General features: G+C 37.4%; 4 protein-coding genes and 1 pseudogene across 5 annotated transcripts; 2 read left to right on the top strand and 3 right to left on the bottom strand.

The window, feature by feature from the left end:
- Positions 1-149: 149 nt before the first annotated feature.
- On the bottom strand, positions 150-4,159 carry LOC143574000 (putative sodium/metabolite cotransporter BASS6, chloroplastic). Its single transcript, XM_077058737.1, has 7 exons — positions 4,054-4,159; positions 2,872-2,996; positions 2,600-2,793; positions 2,279-2,531; positions 1,485-1,738; positions 1,284-1,366; positions 150-580 (listed from the first exon to the last, which is right to left on the bottom strand). Exons 3-7 carry the CDS (start codon positions 2,763-2,765, stop codon positions 518-520), a joined length of 819 nt encoding a protein of 272 aa, XP_076914852.1. The 5' UTR covers positions 2,766-2,793; positions 2,872-2,996; positions 4,054-4,159; the 3' UTR covers positions 150-517.
- Positions 4,160-6,489: 2,330 nt separating this feature from the next.
- Positions 6,490-11,329, bottom strand: LOC143574008 (uncharacterized; annotated as a pseudogene). Its single transcript, XR_013142514.1, has 6 exons — positions 11,188-11,329; positions 9,875-10,146; positions 8,393-9,045; positions 7,563-7,765; positions 7,222-7,466; positions 6,490-7,139 (listed from the first exon to the last, which is right to left on the bottom strand). The product of XR_013142514.1 is annotated as an uncharacterized LOC143574008 (transcript).
- A 3,700-nt stretch (positions 11,330-15,029) lies between these two features.
- LOC143574007 (uncharacterized) lies at positions 15,030-17,156 on the top strand. The gene is made up of 4 exons (XM_077058745.1): positions 15,030-15,517; positions 16,224-16,460; positions 16,678-16,895; positions 16,967-17,156. The coding sequence occupies exons 1-4, from the start codon at positions 15,218-15,220 to the stop codon at positions 17,154-17,156; spliced, it is 945 nt and encodes a 314-aa protein (XP_076914860.1). The 5' UTR covers positions 15,030-15,217.
- Positions 17,157-17,667: 511 nt separating this feature from the next.
- On the bottom strand, positions 17,668-18,536 carry LOC143573999 (blue copper protein 1b-like). Its single transcript, XM_077058736.1, has 2 exons — positions 18,176-18,536; positions 17,668-18,057 (listed from the first exon to the last, which is right to left on the bottom strand). The coding sequence occupies exons 1-2, from the start codon at positions 18,339-18,341 to the stop codon at positions 17,747-17,749; spliced, it is 477 nt and encodes a 158-aa protein (XP_076914851.1). The 5' UTR covers positions 18,342-18,536; the 3' UTR covers positions 17,668-17,746.
- A 3,376-nt stretch (positions 18,537-21,912) lies between these two features.
- LOC143573995 (blue copper protein 1b-like) lies at positions 21,913-22,809 on the top strand. Its single transcript, XM_077058734.1, has 2 exons — positions 21,913-22,152; positions 22,484-22,809. The coding sequence occupies exons 1-2, from the start codon at positions 21,987-21,989 to the stop codon at positions 22,807-22,809; spliced, it is 492 nt and encodes a 163-aa protein (XP_076914849.1). The 5' UTR covers positions 21,913-21,986.
- The last annotated feature ends 5,182 nt before the right edge of the window (positions 22,810-27,991 follow it).

Genomic DNA, 27,991 nt, shown 5'->3' with positions numbered 1-27,991 from the left:
ACCTGTAGGGCTAAAAGCGGGTTCTAACACTATACTTTGAAACAAGTCAACCCTACTTGAACGGCCAAACCCGATCCCCCCCCCCCTCCCCCACCCACCCACCCACCCACACACCATAAAGAACCGGTTCCAGCCCGACCCGGTAACCCGTTTTTGACTTTTGTTGACCTAACCAAAACCAGTTTAGAACCTGTTTGTGCACCTCTAGCTGACGTGGAGGCTCGGGGACCACTTCTAAAGTCTATTTTGATGTTGACAGGTCAAAGTCGGATTTAGGGACACAAAGAACAATTGCATGCAGTCACCAAGAACATCACATTCGCGGTAACTCCTGATCTTGCACTATTACCAGGATCCAAGTCTAGCTACGCGGATTTTGGTAGCAAGAAATCCTCAATACTATGAAATGATTCGTTTGCATACCTTTCAAGATTACAAGATTTATACAAATTCTCAATGGAACTTTTAAAAATTTAAAAACAGAAGAATGAGGAATATCAACTAATCAGTTCTGAGCTCATACTTTCTTCTTAGCCCAAAGCATCACAAGAGAAAACCCCATTAGTGACATGATTACAACCTGCACAAACACCAAGAAACGAATCAGTTACTTCATGTACAAGAAAAAAAAAAGGCGGGCCACGCAAAGAAAGTGATCAAGAAGACCATCTCCGGCCCATGGCCCATATAGAGAATTGTGTGAAGAAAAAAACTGATGTGGCGCCTAGGTGGCATTTGGGGAGTTTTTGGTGGATACCTCCACCCCCAAAGGCTTTGCCCGTTCAAAATTACGGGCCCCGTTAACTTGTACACATGTACTTTAATGACTTGTACATCAAAATTTACTATTAGGTTTAAATCATTTTAAACTTAGTAATTGGATAAATAACAAAAAAACAATTAATATTTTATTTCAAAAAATTAATTCATACAAAATTTTACACCATTTTTATTTCTTTTGTACAATACTTTACTTTATATAACTTATCTTACTAACAAAGTATTTGCTTATTATAATGAGTTAATAAAAATTTATAAATAATTTGATTTGGTATAAAAAATAACTTGATTAATAAAAATAAATTAGAAAGTTGTGATGATGTAGAAATGTAAGGATTTGTATGGATGCTTGTACTTTGTGGGGTTGGAGAGAAAACAGGTGTTTTTGAAAGATTAATGGAAATCTAATGTGGCAGGGCACGTTTGGGAGGGTTTTTAATTCATACGGGTAGAGATAGTAAGATTATTTCAAGTTAGTTAAACAGTTAGAAAAACAAACTTACTGATATTGCAGGAGGTACGCCAACGAGTGGATCTTGAAAGAATTTATTTGCTAGGGCAAGGGCCAACAAACTACTCTGCATACCTATATAAAGTAAAGTTCGGTGAGCGTCACATAATATAAATAATTTGCAAATCTTCGTAACAAAAAAAAAGAAAATTTTTAGGCATTTTTAAATTGCAGTAAGAAGAAATGTTTGAACCTGTTTCATAAGAAAGTGTTCTTTGAAGAGGTTTGACTTCTGGTTCATTGTGAAAAGCAATGCCAGTAAATGCATATCCAAGTATAAATGCTGATAAATGAAATGAGGTAACAAGTAATAAAACTGATATCCCGAAAGGCGATAAAACCGAATTGATGTTAATTGCAAGAGGAGCCCCGACACATAGAGATGTCACTAATACTGATAATGGTGGTAAAAATGGTTTGATAGCACCTGATATGCTTGGCAAAAACCTGTATATACAAGAAAACGCGTGTAAGATAAAAAAAATCAACAAAAGCTTAGTTTGATTTTTTAAAGTCAAACTTCTTACTCGTTAAACTTGAAGTTGATATGAGTTTAAGGTGGAAATTTTAACTATTTACTTATGATCAGGTCAGTTTCAGTTGTGTTTTATACAAACATTCATATAATAATTGAAATAACAAAGAATTACACGTATGGTCGGTGTCGTATATCCGAATTTCACTTTTAGTCTTTTAAGTTTGAGAAAGTGCACCACTGGTCCCAACGTATGCATATGACACACAAATGGTCCCTGACGTGGATGAAGGTTAAATTTTTACTTTTTAAATACATGTGAAATCAGAAATGATCAAACAACCCTTGACCACTCGTGTAATTCTTTCTTATATAAATATTATTTTCATCTCATACTTAATGCACCCATTAACAAAAGAAGTTACTATAGTGTTGGCATACTAAAATATAAAACCATGTTTGACCACAAACTTGTTTTTGAACCGTTACCCGACCTTCAAGTATTTTCTTACCGGTTAAGAAGCAAGCCGACAGCAACAGGTGAAACAACAATCTGCAAAATATTGGAAATCATTCCTTTTACATCAACAGGCAACTTCTTTCCAATGAGCAATAGCGACAATATCGGTGTCACAAAAACAGCACTAGCAGTAGATATTGATGTCATAACGATGCTTAGCGGGGCCATCGTGGGGTCCGTTAGAAAAGTTGCATAATTCGATAGCTGAGCCCCACTAACACACGAAGTTAGCATGATCCCAACACCTGCATCAAACACTCTTCAAATTAACCATACAATAATAATAAACCTTGAAAGAAAAAAATAATATTACCTAATGAAGTTGGAAGACCAAACAATGTCATCGCCAATGTGCCAAACAAATAACCGAGAGCCGGTTTAATAACAAATTGGCCAACATAACCAGCAAGTATAGCTTTAGGTTGGTTAAACGCTTCGATAAAATCTTTTTCACTTGAATTTAGCCCGACTGCAAACATTAAGAAGCCTAAAGCCGGGGCATATTACCTGAAATATAATTTTTTTTTCATACAGACACTTCATATTAAGGAATAACATTTTGGAAATAAGGGAATATTAGTTAACCTGCTTGTAAACCATGTGAAAGATGGTGGATAGACAAGAGCCAATATTGTAGTAGCAATAACTACTTGAGGTAATATCGAGTTGGCTTTCTTCAAAACATCGACAAAAGACTCCTTTTCAAGTATCTGCCTCATCACAAGCATGAAGAATATAACAAAATCATGAATTACAGAAATAGTGGCAAAGTTTCAGTATTGTTCGAATAAATCACTCGTACCTTTTTCTAAATATAAAAACTACTTAAGTTTTATTATTCTTCCATTGTTGTGAAAATTTTCACAATTGTTTAAATTGAACGACCTAAATGGAACAATTACGAAACCTTGTTATTATTCAACAACCTTTTTCTCTAGGATTACCTCGCACAACTACTTCATATTAGAACTTGAAAAGAATTATCACTAAATAGTAACCAAGTTTCAGTATTGTTCCAATAAAGTCACTCATACTTTAGTCTAGCCATAAAATCATAAATACCACTCAACCTTCAATACTGTTCCATTATTGTGAAACTTTTCATAATTGTTTAAACTGAAAACGACCTAAATGAAACAATTATGAAACTTGGTTCTTATTGAGCTACTTGCGACCGGATCGATTAAGAGCTCAAAACAGGCAGAGTTTCTTTGAGCTCGAGCCGAGCCCAGGCCTCAAGTAAAGCTCATTTAGTTATCAAGCCTGAGCTCGAGCCTTGTGTATTTTTAAGTTTTACCTCTTCTAGACTTAAATGCATTAATTTGACACTGCATAACTTAACTTTCACTTGTTTACGGTGGCACTACACGTGCTCGAGCGTAGCTTAGGCTCGTTTAAGAAGTTTCTCAAAACATATAAAAACAATTAAAAACGTATATAAAGTAATTAGCCAAGCCCAAGCCTCAAGTAAAGTTCGTTTAGTTGTCAAGCCCGGCTCGAGCCTCATGTATTTTAATGCTTCACAACCTTTGGACCTCTATGTATTGATTTGGCATTGCATAACCGGGAAGATTTCACTAGCTTAAGGAACTACACGAGCTCGAGCCTTATATATGTTTTCCTCAAAAACATACAAAAATAATTTAAAAACATATACAAATTAATTAATTAAGAAATAATAAATGAGCCAAGACAGAGCTTGAAAAAAAATGAGTAATCGAGTGCGAGCTCTCATAAGTCAAAACGAGGCGAGGTTGAAATGGATACCTGAGGTGAAATTGGTGCATAATTAGAGGATTCATCAGGACCAATCCACTGAGGAGACTCACCAGAGACACGCCTATCAACTATTAATCTCCAACTACCTCTACCTCTACCTCTACCTCTACCTAACACCACAAATAATCCTTCAATTCACAATTCATATAACAATAATAATAATAATAATCAAAATCAAAATGACTTAAGTAAAGTTATTAGGGTTTTAGGACGAACTGGTAACCCGATTGGAGTGTTCTCTGCTGCAAAGTTTATATAATAATAATAATTAGTTACAATGTTGTTGATGGAATATTATTATTATTATTATTAAGTTAATATGTTATGTTATATTGTAATACCTGAAGAAGAATATGTCCGGATTGATGGTTGATTATTATTATTATTATTATGAAATTGAAATTGAAATTGAAATTGAAGGTGGTGGGTCTGGGAGATGGTGTTTCGAAGGATCATTCTTGAGATTTAGGGATCACTCAACTCATATTCGGTCAATTCGAAGAATCAGATTTATAAACTTTATGATTATTAATTAAAATATAATCATAAATGATTTAATTAATAAAAGATAAAGTGTAACTTTAAAATAATTATTGTTATAATATTAATATATTAATTTGGCCTTGTTGCTATCATTTCGGTCAAAACTTGCAGGAACCCATATAACATATTTTCTTAACACCAAATTTATTTACATTAAATACTCATTTAAGTATTTAACCTTTAATTTGCAAAGACTTGAACCAACATCTGCATTTCAATAGGATATGCATCATACCATTATAAATTCGATGAAAAAGTAAAAAAAAAAATATGTTTGATTTCTTTATATATTTGAAAAATTATTGTTCATCATCTATAATTTTTTTAATATTTTTTTGAAAGTGATTGTAAGCGAAAAAATACATTTATAAAAATATATTATATAGTTGGAAATAAGAAAAAAATATAATGTGTTTTAGTTTAATTTTGGATTTGAAAATCGGGATGAGAATGCTCTAAACCAATATGATCGACTTATGAGGAGTAAGTTAAACTATGTTAGGTAACCATTTAAAATTAGTTTAATAAATGCTAATATATTAATTAAAGAAATAATCAGGCATCCTTGCAATACATTTTTCTTTTCCTATTTTTTTAAAATAATTTGATCAATAACTAGTGTTGAAATTTGGCCTCACATTAATAAAACATCTAAACACACTACTAAACAAATCTTTATTGATTGCATAGCTTTGTTTGTTTATTTAAATTAGGGCTGGCATATCGTGTATACCTCCGTACACGATAAGACACGAACATGAAATGAGTATACCTGTACACGACACGAAAACTTATCGTGTACCTGTAACTCAAACACGAACACGAACCTGTCAATACCTGGTATACACGATAATACACGATAGTACACGATAATAGCTGTTTAGAAACACATATTTGACAACCTTTTAGCGAAACAAAAGTCGACGAAAGTTCATAAAAGTCTTAAAATAAAACATAAAAGTCGATGGGTGGAGGCCGGAGAGAGTATGGCCGTGGCGGGTGATGGCCGACGTGAGAGGGAAGGCCAGCGACGGGTTTCGGGTGATGGACGGTGTGAGAGGGAGGATGGATGTTGAGACTTGAGAGACAGACGGCTGTAAGAAACTAAGAATGAATTAGGGTTAGGGATAAATGGATAATGGGATATAATATTACTATATATATTTTATATATATTTATTTAATTTTAAAAATAACCAGGTATTAACAGGTACCTAACAGGTAAACAAGTATTATACCTGTTTAGACACGGAAATTAACAGGTAATTTTGTGTCTACATGTTTAGTACACGAAACCTGTTAAGGTCTTACCTGTTACCTGTTAAAGTCATTTAGGTACGTATCGTGTATTCGTGTCTCGAGTATAAATTGCCAGCCCTAATTTAAATATTTGATTAGGAATCAGATACATCTTTATTGATTGCATAGCGTTGTTTGTTTGTATTTTAAATTTTGATTAGGAATCAAATGAAATTTTATTTATTTATTTTTTGAAGGAACAATGAATAAAATATGACTACCTAAGATAATCCAACAAAATATGTAATATATTTTCCCAAAAAGTAAAGCTAAAAAAATGCCTAAAATTAAATGGTCTGCACACATTAAAAGTCGAAAACCCACACTATAATTCCGAAAATCATTTAATTTGTTTTAGTTGCATATGTTTCCACATATTTTGTACAAAAAAAAATTATATACACTAAGATAAAAAAAAATAGTATTAACAAAAACAAACAAACAATTTAAAAGATTTTCGCATAAGTACCAAAGTATCCAAACTTAAAAACATTCCCATCCAACATATACAAATTCAGTCATTTACTCCTTACCAACATCCACCACGAGCTGCCAGACGCAACACACTCAACATACCTCCGAGTCAGCCTCCATACGCATGCAGCTCATTCCTCCCATCCGAGTCACCATTTAGTCCACCTTTTCCAAACTGTGCACTAAGTTGTTCATTAACCCAAACCGCTAAAGAAACCGCATGGTCACGAATAAACAAATTAGCAGGCGGGCATTTTAACATATTAATCAAACGCTGATTATACTGCATCAAGCTAACAGACGACGGCTCTAAACCTTTTTTCCGAAAATGTTGAATAACCTTACAAACATGCTCACACAAATTACCCTTTTCTCCCCACTCACAACCACAAATAGCATACTCTGACCACGGGTTCCGTACAACATGAACCACATCTTCGTCAACAACTTTGACCCGATCACCTTCTGTGACCACATCTGTGTCGGGTATGGTTCTTGATTTCCGCCATGCGGTTAAACCACTCGTCCATTCGTCTTTCCAGTAGCGTGAAAAGTCATCTTTGCCCTCATACTCGTCAAGCCAAAAGTAGGCTTGCACTTTAGTACCCAGTTTGTTAATCAACCAGTCGGCTCGTTGGTAAACGTCATCTTCAGTCTCGTTAAGTAACCTGATTTTTAACTGGTTGTGATAGAATTCAAGAGCTGATGAAGTTTCTTGGCTTGCAAGTGGTAGTGTTTTCAAAGCAGTTATCCAAGACCCTAATGGAAATAAAAATACAAATATTAAAAAAAAAGTCAAAAGGTCAAACTTAATGATGATTGTTATTTTTTATTTACTAACCCAATCTTGGATACCAAACTGCCTTGAAGTAGCCCATGAAATTTGTGCAATTTACAAAATCTTCCATGAACTTATCAAATGATTCGACTGTTCCGCGCCCTTGACAAACATCTTTTACCATTTGACCAAGCGTTTTTGACAATTTTGCGCGTGTCTCCATACTTGAACATCTTTTCATTATGTTTTTATGCCACGCGTGACGAACCCGCCAAAAACAAAACAATACAGAGCACTGAAATACTTCCCTGATTGAAAAAAAAAGAAACAGGTCAAGATAAGTCCAAACGGGTTAGCGGGTTAAAATAATAATAATAATTTTGTAAATATAGTGATGAGCAAACTTGATAGCGACGATATCTATTAAAGGATAATCGACTATAAAGCCGGCTAATTTCCACGTGGGATCTTTAGTTCGGACTCTATTGAAGAGGGCCCACATCCATCTATATGAATCGCCAGGTGTCAGAAAACTAGGGGATATTATCCATGCTACCGGTATTGCTTTGTTGTCTGAGTTGAAAACAACAAGACTTTGGATCGGGTACTGCATGAAGTTTGTAATGTGAAAATTAAAAAGTTTATAATAATATTAAACACCATGAGAAAGACTATTAAAATAAAACACACTCGGGTTGAAATGGGCAAGACCGACCCACATTGGTCCCAAAACACTTTTTTCTCCGGTCACTATTTAAAAAGTGTTAATTAAGAACCAAAACTGAAAAAACTGGAATAACCGACTTTACCAAAATAAGAGAATCAAATAAAAAATTAAAGGTTTGATTTTATGTGTTTTCGAAAACAGATTTTCGATTCTGTTTTGGTTTTGCTATCAACCAAAACCGAAAAATTGAGAGAGTGGTTTTAAATAAACTATAAGATATTAATAAACAGTTCTGCGCTAAAAGTATATCCAAATGTGTAAATAATCAATTAACCATTAATCATTATTAAGAAAAAAAATTAAGGCCAAAAATGATTTAGGCCCATATTTATTGTTTTGGGCAATTTTTTCGGTCCAAAACTTTCAAGCACAAATGGTAAAACAAGAAAAACCGAACTGAAAACCGAAAAAACAAACGGTTTACAAAAATCCAAAAACCGAATTTTCAGATTTCGGTTTGATTGGAGCCCAAATTGACCAACTCATAAACAAACGGGTCAAACATACCTTTAATTTGTTCGTTCCAAATCTCGAATCCAAAGCAAGAAGCCGTCCATTTCCAAACCGAATCATTTGCTGCAACTGCCATTCCGTTTGAATCCCCAGCAGAAACGGGTCATTCTCACTAAAGCCTTCATAAAAAAACACAAGATTCTGATGACTCTCAACCCACAACCCGACGCTGACATCATCATCTTCGTCAAATTCACAAATTGCGCGTCTAGTATTTCTTTCTTGTATCCTCACATGCCTATGAGTCAAAAAGATCATCTCGGCCACAAACGCCCCCATGTTTCTCAACCGACTCATTATGTCTTTGCATTATTGTTTCAACCGGGATTCCAACATGCAATAAACACATGACACGTTGGCGAAGGTCCTCTGAGATGAACGGTGCATACATCGCACGTGTTCCAATGGCCATTGTGTCTTGTGGGCCGTGACATGCTAATCCCTCTTCGTCCACGTGTTTATCTTTGTTGTATATGACTAATGCTACGTCTGGTTTGGCGATTAATCGTTTGACTATGAAGTGGCAGATGCACCCACTTTTGGTGTTCGGCCTACCAACGGAGTTTTTCTTGGGTTTGTATGTGTTCCTGCTTGGTCTAACCACACCGCCTAATCTGTGATCGTCTGGACCAAAGGAACACCAATACCTATAAAAACAACAAATGTCAGCATGGTGAACTTCAAAAGTCAAGCCTCTTAACTCTTTAATGCATGTTATTCAGAAATAATATAATGTCTGTAGTTGCATGTAGGGATGTGCATGAAAACAGAAAACCCGACTTTTAACCAAAGCAAGATAACCGAGCCCAATCCTGATGGTTTGGCTTTATGTTTATTTAAAAACACAAGTTCTGGTTCAGTTTCATTTTGCATCTACTGAAATCCGAAAATTTATTAAAAAAAATCGAATCAAACCGTAGAAACCAACCCGGTAAAAACCAACTTTTGTTATTAAATTTATGGATTATGACTGAAGAAGCTCAAAATTTTTAGGCCCTAGCATTTAATAATCAATGAATCATAAATTGGCAAAACAAAATTCGGCCGAAAGTTTCAAGACCAAAGCAAAACCAAAAAAAATAAAAACTGAAACATTGTGGAAAACAAACAAAACGAAACGGACAGTTTTCATAAATCCAAAAAAACCAAAATGAACGGTTTTCAAAAACCCAAAACCAAAATTTCAGTTTTTGGTACATTTGAGCCCAAATCCGACCTGTGCACACCCCAAGTTGAATTTTGTGTCTGGACGTGATTCAGAAAGTGATTATCGGCATTCAATAATCAGAACCCAATAACTAGTTACAACAAAACAGAACGATAACAAAATTAGTATACGGGCATGTTTGAATTTGTACATCAGGTGCTTAAATGTTTGAAAAATCTACAAACGTAGAAACTGATAGATACAATGACAATGAAAAAGTAAAAAAACATTTATTATTATGCAACCACAAGATAATAATCAAAACTTACATAATATACTCAAGAATACCATCAACTTTAGGCTTCTTAGTCGATCTAGGAGATCGACGTCTCCTAGCTTCTACATGAAACCTCGTAGGACAATCTTTATTTTTAGATTCACCATGAACAAAATCACCAACTCTAGCAAACGGAATTAGTGCAAGCCTATCCACTTTGTCACGATAACCTTCTACCTTCGACCAAACAAGATCGCAGGCCGAGAACTCCAAGGTTGAAGGGTTTTGTACTGGGAGAGACAGTATCGTATCCCACCTCGTCATCTATGACACCAAGAACAGAAATTTATTATTGTTCGCCCTGATATTACAGATCAGCAATTGCACAAGGATAGGGGTGCAAAATGCAAAGTAAGAAGTGTAAACGAGCTGAGCCCAAGCTCGGCTTGTTTTATTTATAAAGCTCAAGCTAGGGCTCGTTTATTATCTAATAATTAAACGTTTTTAAAAATATTTTTATATGTTTTGAGAAAAACCTTAAACGAGCCTAAGCTAGGCTTGAGCTCGTTTAAGACCTTGAATAAGCCAAAGGTTGGCGAGCTCAGTTGTGCAGTGTGAAATTAATACATAGAAGTTCAAAAGAGGCAAAACTTAAAAATACACAAGGGCTCGAGCTTGGGCTCAATAACTAAACAAGCTTTATTTGAGACTCATGCTCGAAAAAGCTCACTCATTTCGAGTTTTTTATCTATCTGATCTCGAGTAGCTCGAGCTACTCAAGATCAGATCGAAAAAGAACCAAGCCTCAAATAAATCTAGTTTAGTTGTCGAGCTCGAGGTTTATAATTTTATAAGTCTGAACTCTTTTGGGATTTTTATGCATTAGTTTCACACCGCACAACTGAACTTTTAAGGTTTTTCTCGAAATATAAACAATTAAAATGTATGCCTAAACTAATTTAATTTGATTAACAAATAATAAACGATCCGGAGCGTGATGTGGCAAAGAATATCTAAATTCCACGGTGATAATCGACGGTGTAAAGTGTATAGGTATGATTAGTTTTGAGAAATAATAATAATAAACAAGTTTTTATACCCGCGCTTCGCCGCATACGAAGAAAACAGCCAACACTGAAACATAAAGTCCTCGCGTTGAAACGCTAAAGACGACGATCAGGACCAAATAGTTAAGTTTCCTCAAATAATAAAAATAAATAAACATTTCTATTTAACAGAATACATGGCAGATTATATATAGAAACCGTAGAAATTAAAACCTTAACAGAGATATAACCAACGAGGGTGCAGTGAGGTTGAGTAACTTGGATTCTGTTAAGAAAACATAAAATCGAGCAAACTTACGGCGTCGATTGTCGAACAAATTGCAGAGGCTGATTGTGATTAGGGTTTTAAGTCCCGAACATCATTTTGCTTTGCTGGTTTTGTTATGTTTATAGTAGGGTTTAAGGTGAGGAAATAAATAGGATTTGGGGGAAAGGAAATGTTATGGGGGGTGGATTTAAACTAGAGTAAATTATTATGGACCACACTCACAAATAACAAACTTAAGTAACTTCATTAGTCTTCGGTCGTTAGAAAAACGTTTCTGCCTGGAAAACTCGACATTTTCGTCTCAAACCTCTTTGTAACCCTTAGATCGGATCTTTGTGAATCTTTTTCTAATGAAAGCTCAATTTTGAGCTTGCCAAAACCTTAGAACCACCGTTAGAGTCAGCGACTGTAGAGAGAAGTGGATCGCATCAGCTATGTTATGGTGATGGATGGCGGGTTTAGATAAATCCGACAACGGTGGTTGTGGTCATTGGTGTTCATGTTGGTTTTCCGACAAAATTTTTTTTCCAGAGACTAACAAAGTTAAGCTTCCGTTAGTCGCGACTCGTTGAAAACAAATATGATAAAAGATGAGACTGTCAACAACCAACCTGTTAGTTGGGACTGTTATTTGTTAATAACCCTTAATTAAGCTTATTTAAACCCAATTTTCCTAAGTTATATAATAAATTAAGGTGTGTTGCGACGGCAGGTCGGCACCAACACCAAAACATACAAAAAAAATGTGTAAGCATCAAAAAATCGGCACACACATAGCTTATGATTGAAGCGACTCGAATTTGATGCTATCGGTTAGGTTCCTTACAATATCGACACTGAATTTAATAAAGTCCGTAAAGGCCGATAATTGTAGCGACACTCGTATAGATTATGATACGAAAAAATAACATATTTAAAACGATGTATATTCCTTCGGTAACCCGGACATAGATAAAAATCGGGTGGTGCAGCGTTGAGTCAACACAAATTAGGTCGTTAAATTTACAAATTTAAACCAAGAACATGACCAAACAATATGATTCGTTTTACGTGCAAAAACTTCACATATTTTTTTAACGCATCAACTGTAAACTTTCTACGATGTCATCAATCATACATTGTTCCCATTTTAACACATTTCTTATGCTTTTACTCATCAACCTCGATAACCTTAAATTTGCCTCAACTAGGCGACTACCATAAACACGCCATGACTACATAAGTTAAACGTTTTGTTAGTGTCGTCACCTCGTATAAGCCAATGGTACTGGATTACGTACGATTCAGCTCTTTTAAGCAAAAACACATACCCCAATCCTTTTGCTTTTAGACCGTGTGCGGTGGGTAGAGCCCATATGGGGTGTTTTCAGCCATGTGACGTCACGTCACTATAGGAAATTTTGGTTAAAAGAGGTGTAGTGGATGGAGCTCATTCAAATCATTTTCTCATTAATATATTATTATTTTTTATAATAAAAAGAAAAAGAAAATAAAGCAACCAATCATCTTCCTCATTTCCTCCCTCATCCGGCGCTGTGTGGGAAGCAACCCCTCCCTCCAAAACGCCCAAAGCGCCCTGGGGGCAGTGTTCCGATGCTTTTAGGAGCTTTTTGGGTAGGGAAACGTTTCACTACACATGGTCTTAGAAGTTTGATTTTCAAGAATAACTAGTGGAATTACCCGCGCTTCGCGGCGTGGGCGTGAAATTAACAGTTGGCACGTTTTACTGGCTCGTTATAAAGTTACAAAAGTGCAGTATACAATACTAATTATTGTTAACGACACAAACATATATTTCCAGTTGAGGTACATAACCAAAGTAAACTAAATTGACCATAATACTAAAAACAAAATGCAATGTACATGCTAAACCACATGACATGATGAAACATTAAAACTACACAATAAAAGTGCCAAATAACATAGGTGATCCATTCAACACACGTATTGTAGCTTCACGTACAACAAAAGCGTGTAATCAGCAAATGAAATTCAAAATTTAACCCACCCCCCCCCCCCCCCTTTAAAAAACACACCTTTAAAATACAACATTTCATTATAACAGTTTATGCCAATACCAATCAAACAAATCTAAACCAAAAGTTGCAACAAAACAAAAAAAAATGCAATAAATATTACAAATACATACACAAACGAAAAAAAATATCAAAAAGAAACAAATTAGCTCTTAGACGAAGCAAGGCTCATCATCACTGAGTTATTGTGGCTATGGAGGCTCAGATAAGCCCAAATGCATCATCATAGCCTTCAACATACAAAACCGCAGCCAAAGATATTTGGAGACGCCGGCAATGGCACGGCAACACCCAGTCACGTTCTTACCATCATGGAGTGCAGCCAACATATTCAAAGTCAGTAACAAACAACCCACAAAATGCGGCACTCATTTAATTACGTCGTGGCCATAGGCGGCCAGAGCTGCTGGAAAATTAACCATCATCCACTTAAACAAAAAGATTCCTATCATCGAGTCAAACCAAAAGGTTGACCGCCAGAAACGCAACAGTTGCTGCACATGTTATTCGGCCCTCATAATAGACGCAACGGCAAGCCATCAAATATCAATTACTCAAACCAAGGGTTAAAATTCTGATGTATATAAGAGATGTAAACAGTAACATGCATAAGCCATGATAAATGCAAGCAAGGAAAATGATGTGCATCATGGATCTTTCCATGGTTCTTCCTATTTCTATAATCCCATTTGTCTTAATCTCACACATATTTTCAAGTCTATCACAGTAAGTTTTATTTAATCACTTTCTCTAACTCAATTTTAGCAAAATATGACTACCTAGAAATTTATTATATGACAAAAAAGGGAAAATAAGAAGCTTATACTCACCGAGTAGTTCGCCGGATGATTGATGCACGCTGTCGACGATTCTCATATCCATAGCCGGAAAACCCACCCTTGATGATCGTGCTCTTACCACACTCAGATTTGCTTTGCTACACCTATCAAAACGAATACACAATTTGTGACTTTTACATACCAATTGATGCGTGCGTAAAGGATGAAGTTTGACATAACCTTGAGAGTGAAGACAGAGAGCTTTTTTAGAGAGAGAAAAACAGGGGGCGGAGAGCTTTTAGAGAGAGATCATATATTGATATCAAGAAAATAACACGTATCAACATCTCCTTACGCATATAAGGTTTGTAACCTGTGTATTAAAAGTGCCTTATTGGGCCTTATATATAACAAATAGAAAGATGCCGCAAGTGCCTTATTGGGCCACTTGGCGGCATCAGACTGGTCTGAAAAGTTTGTTTTTGTGTTTTTAGTCCCATCGTAACGAAAACCGAGTGAACGCCAAATTTTTGTGTTTTCTTTTGTTTTAGTTCCGGGATCGACAACGATCGGCCTTTACCAACGCTCAAGTTTTACCGACTGACGTCACCCTATTGGCCCACCTCAAGTTTTATACATTTTTGTTTTATATCTAGTTTTAATTACGGTACAATAACAAACACCACCGAAACAACCGAATTCACGTCAACTTACTTGCTCAATGCTTGGGGCTGACAACACTTGAGTTTTATCACCGTCCGAGTTTTACTAACCCGGCACAACACGCTAGGTAAAAAACTAGTTAAATATAAACAAGATTTTTAAATTACTCTATCAAGGATTTTATCGCTACAACTTTTTATTTAGTAACATGTAATATATTTTTTTATGCTTAAATATAACTATATTTGGAAAAACTTATTTTATTATTTTATTCTTATTTTCAATATTTAAACCTTTAGAGTTACTATCAACAAAAGTTTTAAACTTTTAAGCCAACACCTAAAAATATAACAAACAAACATTCGGCTAAAAAATAAACACCCTTAAATGGACCGGAAGCATTAGGATGGCAAACAAAATACACCGTTAAAAAACACCAAAACATGTCTTTCAACCTACATTTCCTTCCCCATAAAACATTCCATTTGATTCTTCAAAAATTCTCCTTTTACATTCTTCTGATCAACAAAAAATAACAGCTATATAATTCAAACCCCTCCGATTCCAGGGGTTTGATTTAATATGATTTTGATTCGACATTATCTATCGATCAAAATGACGCTTCAAAACAATTCTGGAATCACACAACTAAAGGTTGGGTTTGAAGACCCGAAGCCGGATTACGTAATTATGACGTCCCCAGACGGGTTAGGTGACGGAGGGTTGTCTTTGTCGTCTTCTTCTTCTTCTTCGTCGTCCGGGGACTTTATTAGTTTTTGGTGGTCATTTTGGTGGTGGGGAAAACTTATATTTATGATTATGTTTCTGGTTATTTTGGCGTTTTGTTTCATCGTATGGATCGGGCCCTTTCTTATGGATGAGGTATGCAATATTTTGATCGGCCAAACTAATACTCATATAAACCACCTAAACCTATAGATTGCAGGATTTGAACCTTCTACCTCTTAGGCACCTTACTTTAATAATGAGATAAAATTACATGCTCCATGTTTCTAGGAGAAAGATGAAAGTGATTTTTTTATAGGCAACCCACCATTTCAAATGGCGAATCTTCTCATCGTTGCAGACAGTGTAATCGTTTGTCAGGTGAGTTAGACGATTGCACTATGTTCCACCTTTTTCAAATGGAGGAACCAGAATGAAACACACAGGATCCGCCATTTTAAATGTAGGAACCACTAAGGCCATAATTAGATTGTACAAGTCACTTCCCATCAAGTATCTTACCTGACTATGCACTGTTCACGAGACGGATCTCGAGTGTTTCATAGCAGTTCCTCCATTTGAAATGGGATAACATATGAGAATTGTCCAACTCCCCTTATAAACTTTGACACGATATGCAACAATGAGAGGATACGCAATTTGAAATGACCGATTCACTAGAAACCAAAACAGTTTTATCTCTCTTTTCTAGAAGCTATTGAAGCATCTCTTTTTCTCCTATTTTGAAAAAAAAGGTTTGTCCAGGATAGAGTGGAGACATCTTATTTCCACGCTATTTCTCTGGGAACATGAAAACCTTCAGATATGTCTTAGTTCAATCTAATAATCATACTGTTTTCAGGAGGTTATACCTATATTAAATTGGGAGACCAAGGCATTTAGTAAACCAGTATTAGCGGCTATAATATTTTCATCGGTGGCAATCTTTCCGAGCATATTGATACCGTCTACGCCCTCTATGTGGGTTGCGGGCATGAGTTTTGGTTACTGTTTGGGATTTTTACTTGTAATGTGTGGTGTTATCATTGGTGTGACACTTCCTTATTTCTTCGGCTCCCTCTTTTACCATAAAATTCAAGTGAGTATCACAATGATTATTTTATTTTAATTTTGGCGATCGTAAAAGTCGTAAGTGGTGTTTTTACTGTCTCCATCAACACCTTGCTAACCAATGAGATTAAGTAAAGCTTTTGTTGAACATGTGACCAAACACTTATTTGTGCTGAACAATTATAATTATTTTCTCCATGAATGATAACTGAAATTATGTTTTTTTTGTTTGGTATATTATCCAGTGGTGGTTAGATAGATATCCGAAAAAAGCATCACTTTTGAGATTAGCAGGCGAAGGAGATTGGTACGATCAGTTTAGAGCCGTGACGTTATTAAGAATATCCCCGTTTCCATACATTGTATACAATTATTGTGCTGTTGCTACTGATGTTAAATATGTTCCATACTTGTTTGGAACATTGGTTGGAATGGTGCCAGAAGTCTCTATTGCGATTTATACGTAAGATTTTTTTTTAAGTCCTGCGAGGGAAAATATTCAAAACGCATACTTATTGTTTGTTTGCATTTCAGGGGTATAGTGATAAAAACATTGGCCGTTGCTTCAAAAGATCAACGGTCACTTGCACCACTTCAAATTGTATTAACGGTTTGTGGATTTATTTTAACGATAATAACCACAATAGTAGTCACAATCTTTGCGAAAAGGCGGCTTAGTGAGTTGCAAGCAGTTGAAGAAGAGTTATTGTTACAGAAACATTAGGTTCCTTTGGGCAACGGTGAGAACTTATTAGAGAAAACTTACGGGTTTCATCAATACTTTGCTAACCAGTAGGACATGTAAAACTTGCACCTTACACCGGGTAGGAGTGGCCTTCAATGGGTTAAGATAACATTATAGGTTAGTCATCATTTAATTTGAGACATTAGAGTTTTCAAACCATGTTGCTTGCTTCAAAGCCACAGTTTGGGAGGAGGGAACGATGACAGGTTAGGGCAAGATTTGTAATATTAAATTTTTTTAGTTTGCTTGTAACTTGTTTGTACATGATTGATTTCCTGTGCGATTAAAAATTCCGTTCCAAGTAAAAACTGGTCATGTCAAATTAGGTAACATGTTTAGTGTTGAAATGTAATAATAATTGCAAACCGCTATATTAAAAATCAATTCATATAGGGTAAATCAACAATCGATACAGAACAACAACAATAATAAAAGAAATCTCAACCGTAGCAAAGTTATTGGTAGGGTCTTAAGAGGGGACGTAGGCAAACTATACCTTTATCCTAAAGGTTAGAGATGCTGCTTCTAGAGAGACCCGTTCTCCAAAAGCATTATGCATATCAAGAGAATTAAACCAAGAACAACGGGAGTCCGCTAAACAACGCAACCACAAACCCATATGTTGTGGATACCGACAATGTGGATGATGTAGACGGGCTTGGAGCCGGAGACATTGCCTGAACGGTGATGGCAAGCTTCATGTTTCTCAACTCGCAGTGCTTCCCGAAACCACAAATGTACCATTTCCTTCCGGGGGTTTGAAGGGTGATGATGTCTCGTCCACTTGTCAAAGTTCCATTGGAAGATGAAGTGATACATTGTTGAAAAGCCGTGCCATCGACTTTCATCACATTGTGGACGCCAGGCGCGTAATTGAATACTAAACATACAAACAAACAATTGTACTCAGTAAAATCCTACTAATATGATAGGGACGTAATTGAATACTATGTAACAAGCATTGCCTAATTATATATATTTGTAGGAATATAATGTACCGAGTTTATCTCCAACGTAGAAAACTTTATCCTTGGTCCACGTTTGATAATCGAAGTCAAGACTCCAACCGTTTTGATCACCGACAATGTATTCAGTGGCAGAAATTGAAGTTGCAAGAGCAAAAACTGTCATGATGAAAACAATGGTTGAACACGATGCGGCCATTTTCTAAATATTTTTTTGTAATCAATGACTGTTATGAGATGGTTCTAAGTTGTTAAATTCAGTGAGAAATTGAAAGTATTTATACATGGTTTTGGAGATTGTAGAGATGCAAAGTGGCTAGGGAACCGGCTATAGACGGCAATTGCCGTATAGTTTTGAAAAGTTAAGGAGCACTATAATTTACGTATTTGATTCTTGACACTTGACATATAAATGGTAAGCCATTTTTTCCTTAAGTATGCTAGCGCATGATAATAATGATTAAATAATAATGAAGTATGAATATATATAAAAGAATTAATTAAGCAAATAATAGTTATATTTTTAAACAATTTTTGAGTCTTTAAAATTTATTGCTAGCATACGCCACAAATGATTGACTTCATGGTCTTACAACCGGTCGAAATGTCTATTTAAACAAACAGTGTTAAAAAATGTATTTAACTATCTTCTTCCCAAAAATTTCACACATCACTACTGAAAAAACAAGTCATTTTTCTCACAAAAAATTCATACAAATTTCTTACGACAAGTAGTTTCAATAGATTTTCAACAAAAAAACAAGCTCCAACTTTGCTACGTTATTAATGAACATTATGTTAAGTCAAAATAATTTGTGTAGGAAAGTTGTAGGCAGTTTACAACCATATGTTTTTGTAGCAATTTTGTAAGAAAAGTTGTTGGAAAACGGCTGGCTGATAACGATTTTCAAACTAGATTTTCCAACAAATTTTCTACGAACTCGGTTGTAGAAAACATCTCTTTTTTCTAGTAGTGCATTGAATCTCGTCAAATCAATGACTTTTAGTTTTAGTTATTACTCAATGAAATTTTTAACCAACTAGATTTTCTCACATGTCCAAGTCAGAGTCCAGACAATCTTGTTTGACGTTAAAAAAAGCATCTCATCAAAATCCAAAACAATCTTGTCGAAACATGAGATAAATCTCGTCAAACGCCAAAATAGATCTCATTGGACGCCTAAAATATCCTGTCGGTCGGCCAGAAAATTTTATTACTCGCGACAAAATCTTGTTGGTTGAAAATCTCGTCGTCTAACGATTAAGAAGTGTGCGGGTTGACGAGATTGAGGGTGAAATTATGGAAAAAAAAACTGATCAAATGGACATTTTGTTTACTTTGACCGGTTAAATTAATAGACATTTTAGTTATTTTTTATTTATATTTTTAATGCGTCTTAGTTGTCCTATTTTAAGTCATGTATTTGTTACATAAAATTGTAACATAGTTCTTTCTTATTTAAGGACTAACTTTTCATCAAACCATGTAAATATATATGTAAATATTAAAATATTTCGAAGGTGAAAGTTGATTGTCACAGTTGCGGACTTTGTGACTTGTAATTCGGCTGACGAATCTTTGTACAAGACAATAGAAGTGGCCACCTTTCACCTTCAATTCATTGCATGCATCGAAACAATCATTTTGAGCCCTATTCTATTATTTAAAAAAAAGCTTTAGAAGCCCGAATTCAGCTAAAAACATATCATTCAAGCTAGGGATGACAATTGGATATGTTATAAATAAATATTGGTAATTTCAGTTTCATTCTCAATTGTAAAATTATGTTTCATACTATTTGGCCTTATCCATATCGGGTAGTCTGAGTATACACTTACTGATTAATACTCCCTCCGTCTCTTTGAATATGTCATATTTTGAATTTTCAAAGTCTTTATTTATAAACTTTGACCTTAAATAATTTTGTTTGTGTTAGATAACACTTGATGAAAGTTATATGATTTGAGTATGTTTTAAAAAATGTTTTTATCGGTATAATTTTTATCAAGTTTTATATAACACAAAAAGTATATAATTAAGGTCAAAGTTTATAAATAAAGACTTTGAAAATTTAAAATAGAACATATACAAAGGGACGGAGGGAGTAATAATTAGTGTAAATCTTTGTAAAGTTTTTTTAGTTGCAACTAGAAGTATTGCTGGCCTACACTAATAGGAATTGCGACAGTTTTTTATCAAAGATTTTATTCTTAAGAAACCAAAAATATAACTTTCATTTCTAAATAGTTTATTATGTAAGTAAAGAAATTGATAAATTATAGTTGCAAATTTATTAAACAAAAAAGAATACAATATTATCCGGTAGTTTGATGCATTGAAAGTTACTAGCTAGCTAGAGAATATATGGAGGTATAAATGAGTCGAACTAAACTCAAGATCAACTCATTTACACCGATTAAAGGCCTCATACAGGATAATTCGTATCTCTTGGTTTATTGAATCATTTCCTTTTAATTATTTATTATTTTATATATCTTTTATTTAAGTTATTTTTTTCTTTATTTTAGTCTATTCATTAGTCGGTTAAAGTATTCTCATTCCTCGTCTTTAAAATCTAAAAAAATTTACTAAAAACTAATTCCATCCCATCCACCAATTATTTACCCAAATCCTAAACTACAAAAAGCTAATATTCATCATTCATTAAATTATTGTGGGTATATAAAAACAAGAAATATCATAAAATAATTGTTTGTGAGTAAGATAATGATAAAAATGGTGGATGAGATGTGAGAGATTCTTAAAAATGAGTATTAAGTTTTGAAAAGTATGAACTTTAGTTAAATAATAAAGTAAAAATGATAGATGGAATGTGAATACTCTTAGACTGTGTTGTGGTATGGTGTGGGCATCACTTATTGCCACGTCACCTTCTTTAAGGCGTTAAAACCATGTCATCTGAAATGAACAAGTGCCATACACATCTTCAATTCCTTGAAGCGCTAATTCTGTAACGAGCAACAAATCCATCTTCAATCAAATCCAACCAGAGTATAAACCTTTTTAATCCAACCAATATATTTATATAAACCGAAATGATTGTTATCTTGGTTAGTTAAAACTTTAAACCCTTCCAATGCACATGATTTATGGGTTAGTTTGTTAACGTACTCCAACCTATATGGCAGTGACGTGACATTACATTTGATTATTGTTTTTGGAATAAAAAAACATGGTTAGCGTAGAAGAATTACAAGTATTCGTTGTTCGATCACAACAAGTTCCTGTTGTGCCAAATTAATTGCTTACAATGGGGAAGCTCGTATTGTGGCCCGGGGTGGCCCGACCACCCCCGTTTTCTTGCTCAGCAATGTAAATTTATGTGTGTTTCATCACAAAATTTTTATATATATGTACCGTAAATTTACCCGTTTTCTTCCGAAGATTTTGAGGCCGCCCACTCCGGTTTATGATTTTCTTATACGTATTGAATCCTGCTACCCCACATGTTCATCCAACCTTTGCCACTGATACCTTATTATTCTGCATCACGGTTCTTTTATTTCACTCCTGATATAAAATAAATACTACCCCTAAATAAATTATATGTGATGCAAGTTTGTTCTTTTTTTAGTTTAAAAAATAAAAAAAACTAGTAATTAAAACAACTTTCTTTTAAATAATTTGGGTGGCAATCAAACAGAATTAAGACCAAATCCACATGATACCATTGCCGTCTATTGCCGGTACCCTACCAGCTTGCACTTTTATGTTAAAACGTTGTATAAATACTCAGCAATCGTGTAGCAATTATTTCATCCTGTTTAAGAATTTGTTTAATTTTAATAGATATCTTTACTTAAACCCCACATTTATTTCAAAATGGTCACATCCCATTTGAACATTGTCTTCATGGCAACAATTTTTGTTCTCGCGACATCAATCTCTGCAAAGGACTACATTGTCAGGGATGAAAATGGTTGGAAACTCGACTTTGATTATCAAACTTGGGCTAAGGATAAAGTTTTCTTTGTTGGAGATACTCTTGGTACGTTTTATGTCCTCAACATTTATTTAGATTCACTATTGCAAAACTGGATATTTACCGACCAATCTGTCACAAAAACTTTTGCAACCGAACTTGACAGTCGCAAATACCTTGTCACTAATTTGTTTGTGACACGTCTAGTGACTAAAAAGTCGGTGCCATTTGAAGGTGCTCACTACTTTTGCGACATTTTGTGTTCGGTCGCAAACTTGTGAACATTTTTCACACCGATACTGTCGCTAATAGCCGGTTTTGAAATAGTGATTTTGAACGTTTAATATCATTCCAAGACGTCTAATAAGTGTAATCCCTTACAAATCTCTTGATGCAGTATTCAACTACCCGCCCGGGGTCCACACCGTGGCGAAAGTCAATGGCACTGGTTTCCAACAATGTAGTACTGCAGCTTCCAATGGAATCATGACAAGTGGACACGATGTTGTGCCCCTTCAAACCCCGGGAAGGAAATGGTACATTTGTGGTGTCGGAAAGCATTGTGAGTCAAGAAACATGAAACTTGTTATCACGGTTCTACCTCAAACATGGGCTGCGGCTCCAAGCCCTATAGCGACATCCGCATCGGTCAAATTGGTAGCACCAACTTTCTATGGATTTGCAATTGCATTATTCGGCAGTATTTTACTGCTTTTGATTTGAAACATTTAATGTTTTATGTTTTCCATCTGAAGAGGTATGTACCCGCCTCAACACCGAGCAAGGCGGGTCAACCCATAAGATAAAGACATTATGAAGGCACAAAGCCAAAACCTATGCGCATGGCGCATACAAAACATGCTCAGGCATCATATGCCCAGGCACACATATGCTCGCGCATCACATATGCGCGCGGCGCATCAGCGCGCGGCGCATATCACATGCTCATGCATATCACATCTGCCCAGGCACACATATGCTCGCGCATCACATATGCGCGCAGCGCATCAGCGCGCGGCGCATATCACATGCTCGTGCATATCACATCTGCGCATGGAATATCTGCGCGTGAGAATAAAGAGAAGACCTCGCGCATCCTCAGGATGGGCGCATATCACATATGCACATAATCGACCTCGTCCTTATCCAAATCAGGATTAGGGCAACCTTGATTGTGCACGTCAGACAACCTTCCAGAAGGCATCTTTTTAAGGAATAAGAATATGCTGATGTTGACAGCTGCCAAATGAAAGGTCGACAACTCAGCATGACACATGTGCTACCACGTGATTACAACCAACGAGAAAGCGCCAGGTGTCCCAGAGGACACGTGGCGCAGTGCGATTGGAGGAGGCCAACGAGGTTGAGCCTAATCAGTGGAAACCCTAGCACTATAAATACAGCATCAACTCCACTTTGATGGACACATTCATACTCAATCATTGACAGTTACAGACACATTGATTCACATTGAAGCATATTCAATCACACAATCATACAGAGTAACATACAGTATTCAGCTATTAAGCAATACTCTCCCAATTCCCTCACTCTCACATTATTATCTTCTCCTACACATACTTATTCTCACGCCGGAGGGTTACCCCAAAGAGGACCCCTCTGTCCCTTTCTGAGGGGTAAGTAACGGCGCTGTTCATTTTGTAGGTGGAAGAACACTGATCCAGAAGAACCATCGGTGAAATAGTATAATCACACCCGAGGAAAGTAGATCTGCTACCAGTGAGTAGATCCACGTTTCTTCATTGGCGCCATCCACTGTTACATCGGCAATCAGATCTAATCAGATCTACAAAAAAAAATCAATCACCATGGTTTCTGGCATTCGTAACGTTGATCAAGCTCTGGAGGATATTGAACGTGAGGGTGTTAACGACGGACAGCAGGTTCTGAGGGTTCCGCGTGATTCTACGCGTACCACCAGCAACCGTCCCTTCGTCACAACCCCTCACGGCCAGACTGAAACTCCTCCAGACGATCTCGCGTTACAAAATATGGCCGGCGCGAAACTGAAAGGACCAATGGGTCCAGAAGAAGAAACAAATGATCCGAATGAATGGCTCATAAACGAGCAGCGGCGTCTGATGGAAAAGTACAACGAAATGGTCAAACAGAAGAAGCTAGCCGACCAAACACAAAGGCAAGCGTTTGATAAGCAGACTACAAAGAGGCCGCGCGCGCCGGAAGAAGGACATTCTGTTCACACTGCACACACTGAGTTCAGTGATGAAGAAGTGCATAGCATGAGGAAGACGCGGGATACTCATGCAGGAGGCTCACAGCTCCGCGCGCCTGTGAACATGGCGCCTGGAGCCAGAGCAGATCTGGATCTGCACATGCAATACAGCCCACCGGTCAGAGGGCAAGTGGATGTAACCACACCCTACAGACCAGCCATCTTGGTAAAACACTCAAAGTTTACTGCGCGCATCGCGCAGGCTCCCATCCAGCACAAGACCAAGATGCCAAGTGGTCTGGGCAAATATGATGGCACAACAGATCCAGATGACTTTTTGCAAGGTTTCTATAACACGGGAAACCTAGAGAGCTCGACGATGCCAACATGGTGTCATATGTTTGCTCGCTGCCTCACAGGCGCAGCGCGGGTATGGTTCGAGAGCTTGCCGACTGGGCAAATTGATGGGTTCGAGGAACTATTAGAAAAGTTCCAAGCCCACTTCGTACAGCAGCGCAGGCACACGCGCGATCCTGATGACATCATGCACTGCGTACGCAGGAATGATGAAACGATTGAAGATTACATCACTCGTTTCAATCAGGAGTCCCTGGCAATCGGGGGTATAACTGAGCAGCTCCTGCGCGTGGCCTTTATACAAGGCGCGCGCAGTGATCAACTCCGCCGAGCTCTCGTAAGCAAAGATGGTATGCCCACCACTTGGGCAAAACTAATGGAAGCCTCGCGAGTCGCGAGAAATGAAAAACAGATTGCCCAAGATAGGGCAAGAGAAAGAGCGCATCAGGCTGAATCACCGCGCAGCAAAGAGAAGAGGGCCAAACAGAACTCTGTATGGTCCAGGTTGCAGCCAACAAGTTTTTCTTCAGCAGAAAAGCAAGCGCAACCAAGCTCACCCCAGCCCCAAAAAGATGTTCGTAATCGCGGGGATGGTGACAAGAGGGAGGGCGGCAGAGATCCTAGCAGACCACTGCCAAGAATATGGACTCCACTCACTAAAACACCTTCACAGGTGTTAAGTACTGAGAATGTTCAATTCAAGCCCCCCAAGCAACTACACTACAAGGGACCGCAAAACAGTGGCAAATATTGTGAATTTCACAGGTCCCCGGGCCACAACACCGACGCATGCCATCATTTAAAGGATGCGATCGAGAAGGATGTAAAATCAGGCAGGCTGGCTCACTTGGTGAAAAACCAAAGAATAGAAGATGAGCAACCGGAAGGAGCCTCTGCCAGCAAGAAATACAAAAGAATCTGTGTGGCTGAGGGGGGACGACAAGGGCAGACGTCAAAAAAGAAAAGCGCGCAAATCCACGGAGATTGGCGCGAGCAGCAAGTCATCTTCCCAAGAATCAGGGGAGGCCCTTCAATAAGCAGTCCTCTCGTCATCACCACACACATTGCTCATTACGAAGTGTCAAAGGTCCTGGTGGACACTGGAAGCGAATCTGACATTATGTATGAGCAATGTTTCAGAAAGTTAGACCCGGCAGACCAAGCGCGGCTCGAAATTGTGAACGCACCAATCTGTGGTGTCTCAAATGAAATCATCCATCCCCTAGGCCAGATTCAGTTTGAACTAACTATGGGGGATGATGAGCACAAGCGAGCCGAAGTTGTCAACTTCTTGGTCTTGCCCACCACGTCATGCCACAATATGATCCTGGGTAGGGGAACGATTGCCCAATTTAATGCTGTACCGTCGCCAGCGCACGGCGCATTGGGGTTCCCTACACCAACAGGCGTAACATTTGTTTACCGCGATCATTGGCGGTAAACGGTCATGGTGAGAGTAAAGTGTGTGTTTTAAGATGAAATTCCCGTCCAAGATTTATCTCTCTCTCCAACAAAGAAGCATGCAATCCTTAAATTTTCTAATCTGTGCGATGGGAATGACACGTGTATGGTTTGCACGCCCCCGAGTCCACGTGCACTAAATGCGTGTCAGGAAGTTCTGAGAACGAGAGCATAGTTACTGGGCACGACTCTGTGTCTTTCTTGGCGAATCTTCTGGAAATTTGTCATTATGTAGGAAATATTACCCCGGGGGCGTGCTCATGAGGCATAGCCCCGTGTTTGCTTCATCAAATTTTGACTTTTCCTTGAAAGGTGACCACAGGGACATGTTCATGAGGCACCACCCATGTCTTCTTCTGATGGCTTAATTTTGTCTTTACTACAATGGTCACCACGAGGGCGTCCTCATGAGACATGGCTCCCTTCCATTGTGTCTGATACATCATATCTTCAGTTTTCTTCGTGTATCAACTTGTTTCTTTGTTTATTAATATCGAAGTTTTATATAATTTACTATAAAACGATTACAATAAGAACCTGAAAAGAGAAATAAAAAGGAAATTAGATAAATATACTAAAAATACTAACAAAAGAAACTTCCAATGGCGGACAATGCGCCAGAGAAGTGGATTTTAAACCCAAAATTCCCAGAGCAAACGGTCACAATTGGCGCTACCATTTCAGACGAAACGAGATTGAGAATGAAAAAGTTGCTCACAAAATACACGTCGGTTTTCGCGTGGCAACACTCCGATATGACGGGGGTCCCGCGAGACTTGGCGCAACATTCTCTTAACACGTTCAAGTCGGTGGAGCCAATTGCTCAGAAAAAGAGAATCATGGGGGATGAAAAGGCGAAGGCCATGAATGAGCAAGTGGAGGACCTGTTGCGCGCAAACATCATCCGCCCGATCCGATACCAGACGTGGGTAGCCAATCCTGTGATGGTAAAGAAAAGCAACGGGTCATGGAGGATGTGTATTGACTTCAAGGACCTCAACAAAGCATGTCCGAAAGACTGTTACCCCCTCCCAAACATCGACGCAAAGGTGGACTCCGTGGCGCCATTCAAGCTCAAATGTTTCCTGGATGCCTACAAAGGCTATCACCAGATTCAAATGGCACCACAGGACGAAGACAAGACTGCCTTCAGAACCGACAAGGGTGTTTTTTGTTACACAAAAATGCCCTTTGGTTTAAAGAATGCGGGCGCAACCTATCAGAGACTTATGGATTCGGTTTTCAGTGAACAAATCGGAAGAAATCTAGAAGTCTACGTTGATGATTTGGTGATCAAGAGCAGGGAGGAGAGACAAATGCTCAAAGACATCGAGGAAACTCTTCAGCGCCTAACGGAAGTTAACATGAAGCTCAACCCGAGCAAATGTACTTTCGGCGCGGAAGAGGGGAAATTTCTTGGTGTAATGGTTACTAAGGATGGTTTCAAGGTGAACCCTGAAAAGGTGGAAGCCATCCTTGACATGCCTTCACCATCCACCATGAAAGAGGTTCAGAAGCTGAATGGTAGATTGGTGTCAATCAACAGGTTCCTAGCGAACCACGCCAGCAAATCTACTCCATTCGTTAACACTTTGAGGAACTGCTTGAAGAAGAGCCAATTCAAGTGGACGCCTGAGGCTGAGCAAGCTTTCAGTGAGATAAAAGAATGTCTCATAAAGCTGCCCGCGCTCACAGCTCCACTTCCTGGCGAAACCCTTACATTGTACTTGTCAGCTGGAGACCGCGCCATCGGCGCAGTATTATTGGTGGATCGCAAGGGGATCCAAACGCCAATATACTATGTGAGTCGGGTGCTGACAGACCCTGAGACGCGCTATTCCATCATGGAAAAGTTAGTTTTGTCACTAACACACGCGTCGCGCAAGCTTCACA

The sequence above is a fragment of the Bidens hawaiensis genome, unplaced genomic scaffold, assembly GCF_021521415.1.
Source record: "Bidens hawaiensis isolate Kalapana, Puna unplaced genomic scaffold, B.hawaiensis_p1.1 tig00026819_1, whole genome shotgun sequence".
NCBI lineage: Eukaryota > Viridiplantae > Streptophyta > Magnoliopsida > Asterales > Asteraceae > Bidens > Bidens hawaiensis.
The sequence above is the reverse complement of the archived record's forward strand: the minus strand, read 5'-3'. Positions and strand labels throughout refer to the sequence as shown.

Coding starts and splice junctions, on each gene's coding strand:
- LOC143574000 (XM_077058737.1), bottom strand. CDS start 2,765: ATGTTTGCAGTCGGGCTAAATTCAAGTGAAAAAGATTTTATCGAAGCG. Junction 2,532..2,599: donor TGGTCTTCCAACTTCATTAG/GTAATATTATTT, acceptor TGTTTGATGCAG/GTGTTGGGATCATGCTAACT. Junction 1,367..1,484: donor AACACTTTCTTATGAAACAG/GTTCAAACATTT, acceptor TACTTTATATAG/GTATGCAGAGTAGTTTGTTG.
- LOC143574007 (XM_077058745.1), top strand. CDS start 15,218: ATGATTTTGATTCGACATTATCTATCGATCAAAATGACGCTTCAAAAC. Junction 15,518..16,223: donor GGCCCTTTCTTATGGATGAG/GTATGCAATATT, acceptor TACTGTTTTCAG/GAGGTTATACCTATATTAAA. Junction 16,896..16,966: donor GTCTCTATTGCGATTTATAC/GTAAGATTTTTT, acceptor TTTGCATTTCAG/GGGTATAGTGATAAAAACAT.
- LOC143573999 (XM_077058736.1), bottom strand. CDS start 18,341: ATGGCCGCATCGTGTTCAACCATTGTTTTCATCATGACAGTTTTTGCT. Junction 18,058..18,175: donor CTACGTTGGAGATAAACTCG/GTACATTATATT, acceptor TTGTATGTTTAG/TATTCAATTACGCGCCTGGC.
- LOC143573995 (XM_077058734.1), top strand. CDS start 21,987: ATGGTCACATCCCATTTGAACATTGTCTTCATGGCAACAATTTTTGTT. Junction 22,153..22,483: donor CTTTGTTGGAGATACTCTTG/GTACGTTTTATG, acceptor CTCTTGATGCAG/TATTCAACTACCCGCCCGGG.